Raw genomic sequence first — 4,766 nt, forward strand, 5'->3', positions numbered from 1 at the left:
GACAATGACCGACTCCGCGACAATTCCAACACTCCAAGTTGTCCAGGCTAGGTCTTGGTGCTGGAGAGCAATTTCGCGTACCCCTGTCGTTAGTGTTACCGCCAGGGACCGAGTCAGGGCGTGGAAGAGTCCTCGGCCGACCGAAGGGCGGAGAGATAGTATTCTGAGATTGCCTTTCCCGCGCTCGCGGGCGGGAAGGATTTGCCGCCTGCCAAGCCTGTAGTCTGGCTGGATTGTTGTTCATGAATCGAGGAGGCCGAGGTGGCGGTCCTTGAACAGCGTCGACCGCGAGATGTTCCCCCGCACAGTCCGCGTTGGAGCCCCTTTCGAAATTTGCGATGCCTTCGTCGTCGAAGGAGACCGTCCTTACCAACGCAGGCCTGAACGCCCCTAATGGACGACGGAAAGGTGTGAGTGCCGGCGATCGAGCCGGACGATATGGAAGATAAGCCAAACTTGGGCAAATCGAGTGTGCCGGCCCGGATAATAAAAATAGTATGCCGCCGATGAGAACGTCATCGGGGATGGGGAGTAATGCTCGCCCGTGCTCAATTCTCGCGAGGAATGATTCCACGTCTTCATGCGGAAGACCGGAGAAATGCGCGCCCCATTTCTTCATTGAGTTTCGAAGAGATGCGGAATCCAGAGGCCTACGCCTCGGACGACTTCCCTCTTCTGAAAAGTGGAAGTCTCCCTCAACGGGAATCAGCCATCGAGGGGATGAACCGCCCATCTCCTGGGAGAATTGCCTCTCGTACGAAGGATGTTGACCTCCGGGTCTCGGAGGATTCCACCCTAGATTAGGGGGATTTACCCCTGACCGTTGGGGAAGATCTCTCCCGTTTTCGGGAGGATGAGATGGCCACGGCCCCCGAAGAAAAATCCTCAGATGCTGTAAATAGTTACCCGCCTGTGTTGGCGGATAGAGATGTTCACCCTCGACACCCGAATAAGGTCCGGGTTGTCGGGGATGGTAGCCAGGCCACCAAGGTGGCTGGAGAAACTGACCAGGGTTTTCGTCTGGATAAGATGCCGAAGGGTCGTATCCCTCGGATTGTAAAGGTCGCAGCCGTGGAGGGTGGTTGGCTTGTGCGCCAGCCGCCCTGTCCGGATTGCCAGCTGGGATTGTCCCTACTGGAAGTTCCTCGTCGACGACTCGATGAGAGCCATGACTGGATACCGACGAGACCGAAGTGGCATCGGAGGCTTCGGCATCGATCACTGTAGGACTTGCTCGAGACCCACACCGTGTAACCTTTATTTTTGGTTTCGCGCTCGTTGAGGTGGTTTTTCTCGTAACCCTCCTTTTGGGAAGCGCAGGATTTTCCATCTCGTGGCCGTCGGTTTGGACGGATTGGTCGACAGTAAGATCGACTTCTGGAGCCGCAGCTCCGAATCCGCGAATCCCAGAGGAGCCTCAGTACTAGGATTTTTAGTACTGGGCGGTAACCCTGGCGAATCACTATTGTGATCGCCCATGATCGGCCTCTCCTTACCCGATTAAGGGGTGAATTCTTAATTGAAAAATCGAAAAAGACCGATGAGGATCGGATGCACCCCGATAAAAAAAGAAAATCGGCAAAGCGGTCGATACTAACCGAAAACCATACAGGTAAATGAGAATCGGAAAATAATCGATACTAATCGGAGAGTAAGCCGATGTACGTCGGAAAAGACCTATTTTCCGATAATAAATCGGAAAATAGGCCGATGATAGATCGGAAAAACCGTAGAGATCGGAAAGTCTCCGATAGCCCGGGATGAATGAAATTAATATAATTTTTTTTTTTAATTTACTTGTGGCGGTGGGTGGTAGTGGGCTGAGGTCGGTAAGGAAGGAATCTGCAGACTGCCGAAACACGTATCAGACTATTTATCTTGAGTAAACACAAGTGGTATCAAAAACATTTGCTGGGGCATTGCTTTCGGTGTTAGGAATGCGATTGTAAATAAATGAACACATGTATGCATTTTGAATTTTCCAGAGTGTTTTATTCCACATTTCCGTTACATTTTCAAACAATAATGTGTTATTAACAGTTTCATTTGTACATGTGCAATTAAAGTCATAAGAACGAACCTCCTTCATTTTTATCATATGTAAAATCAGTAAAACGAATGCGAGCATGTTCATCGTTATAAAAATGATGCAGCCCACAGAACATGAATGTCCATGTACATTATCAATTCTGCTCCTTTCGCGTTCTACATTTCCATCTCTGAGTTTAATCACTCGAAGTAGTGTGGATACCATTTCGACAAGAAAGGCGAGCAAAATACAATAAGCCCTTTTACTGGTTGTCAATATTCCTGAAACAAAGCCAGCCCAACGCAGGTAGACTCGGGGTTTGAGCTGTCATCCGTCGGCTATTAAAAGTTAACTCTGGGTCTCTAGATTCACAATTACGTTTCTATTAATTGGGTATGTAAAGCAATTCAAAAAATATTGAAAATACCTTCACATATAGGAGTCTTAGTGTCGACAGCTTGAGCTTCACTGAACTCCTCGTCCTCTGTCTCGGATTTGGAATATCGACTTGCTTGATTGTTCTCCCTTTTTTTATGAGTTAAACTTTGACGCTTATTCAAGACTGTGCGTAAAGCACAGATATGTCTGCGATTAGCCATCTTGTTTTTCATGACATGAAGGTAACACACGGCTGTTGTTTCATTTGAAAGGCACGCATTGTTTTTAAATTCGCCCCTCGTATCTAAATTTATAATCTCTCGGGCACATAAAATTTGGAGATATGCAGTCTCCTCAGCACCAACCGTGAAAATATGTCGAACATTTCTCGACAGTTCTCTGATATTGTGTAAAGCGTCTGTTAACTCAGCATCTCCATCATGCCACTCAATCCCATGATGATTAGTTGTCATTCTATTGTTTGTATCACGCCAGCAGGTAGAAAGGTCCAAGTACGGGTAAGGCGCATTTCAAACCCAATGCGAGAGAAATAAACTCTCAATGCCAGCAACTGCAATTTCTTTTGGAAAAAACTTTCCATTTTTGCCACGAAAAGCTTGGATACTGATAACAATGTCCGTGATGATTTCCCCACAAAAGTCTACCGTGTAATGGTAAAGTAATCAAATGGGTATCATATTATATGCCAAGTTATTGGGAGTGGTGGGGGAATATCCTGTAGAGAGCGACACGTACAATATTTCATTTCCCCCAGCCCCCAGCATCACCAGCGCTCCATGAGCAGGGGGAATTTCCCACGGAGTCCCCTGCATTGCCACCTCCGGAGGAGCAAGGGGAATTACCCCTGGAGTCCCCTACATCACCACCTCCGGAGGAGCAGGGGGAAGCACCCTGGGAATCCCCGACGCACCCGTCGGACAGCTCGGCGAGCACCTCGTGTAAGTAGCAATATTCCATCTTTTTTTCGCCTATCTTATGTATTTTTTTTTCGTATTTTAATTTTAATTTTAATTTTTTTTTCAGGGGAGACCTGCTTGCCTGCATTCTCGCAGGCACCACCAGGGGTAGGTTTTGTGAACCAGGCTGACACTGACAGCGCAAGCTCCGATGATGAAGAGGCGTGGAGAGTGCCGCAGTGGGGCCCTAGCGTAGGGAACCCCGAGGCAGGGCCAATCCTCGGGGCTTGTCCTCCCCGCCACAGGTTGGTGGCAATTCGGCCACTGACGAAGGTGAAGGCGGAGAGGCATCACCGCGGCGCTCTTCCCACCGTCTCTTCACCGGAAGAGCTCACCCCGTCTCCAGAGGTGTCGGGCAGGCCTTATGACCCTACTCACGAGACGCTCAACAGGGTTCGCAGGGTGCTGTTTCCGGCCAGCCCACAACCTGCATCGTCGCCGGATCTGGGGCCCTCCGGACCCTCTCCTCAACCGGGAGCGTCGAAGAAGAGGCGCGGGGCCGAGGCCTGGAGCACTCCACCTAAGCGTCGGGGAAGCTCCATGAGCTGGTGGTCGCCCCCGCTAAGGGTCCCCTGAACACCGTCGCCCGTCTAGAGTCACGGGACCGACTCCGACGAGACGGACTGGGAGGCCCCTTCTGGACCCATTCCCGGCTTCTGCGAACTCCCTAGCCCTGAGTTTGACGCCGTCGTCGCAGCCGGGGCGGCGAGGATTCGGCGGCAGCTGGACAGGAGACAGCCCCGAAGAGATCAGGAGCAATGATCCCCCCAAATTTTTGTATATATTGTGTATATTTTTTTGTATGTATATTTTTATGTATAGTTTTTGTATATATTTTTTATGTATGTATTTATATTTTTATGTATATATTTTTTGTGTATTGATTTATATTTTTGTGTTTTTTGTGTTTTTGTTTTGTAAATCATGTTTTTTATCTTAATTGTTTCGGTAATTCCCGCACCCTCCCTTAATTTATCAGTAATATAGATGGTTGTTTTCTTCTCGCTCCCTGATCCTCTCGTTTTCTCGTTTCTGGCTTTTGACTTTTCTTGTTCGTTGCTGGTCTTCTCGCCCCAGCAGTTCCGTCGTTCCGTCGTTCTGTCGTTCCGTCGTTTCCTCATCTGCTCGTTTTCGCGTTTTCTCTCTTCTTGTTCGGTTGGTTGGTCGTCTTCTCGTTTCCTCCTTCCGTCGTTCTGTCGTCTTGTTCCGTCGTTTTCTCGTCCTCCCGTTCCATCGGTTTGTCATGGTTGGATTCTTTTCCAGCGGCGTAGGTGGCGCTGTCATGGTGAGCATGATCGTGATTTCTGTAATATTAATAGCAAGAAATCTTTTTCCCGCGGCCAATCAATTTTTCGGGTAATAAAAGTAGTCAATAAGATGAG

The 4,766-nt window shown here is 48.8% G+C and overlaps 1 protein-coding gene across 1 annotated transcript; it reads left to right on the forward strand.

The window, feature by feature from the left end:
• Positions 1-338: 338 nt before the first annotated feature.
• On the forward strand, positions 339-3,960 carry LOC105272119 (leucine-rich repeat extensin-like protein 5). Its single transcript, XM_011314035.1, has 3 exons — positions 339-410; positions 3,183-3,366; positions 3,452-3,960. The coding sequence occupies exons 1-3, from the start codon at positions 339-341 to the stop codon at positions 3,958-3,960; spliced, it is 765 nt and encodes a 254-aa protein (XP_011312337.1).
• Positions 3,961-4,766: the final 806 nt, after the last annotated feature.

Source organism: Fopius arisanus, unplaced genomic scaffold (genome assembly GCF_000806365.1).
Source record: "Fopius arisanus strain USDA-PBARC FA_bdor unplaced genomic scaffold, ASM80636v1 scaffold00142, whole genome shotgun sequence".
Lineage (NCBI taxonomy): Eukaryota > Metazoa > Arthropoda > Insecta > Hymenoptera > Braconidae > Fopius > Fopius arisanus.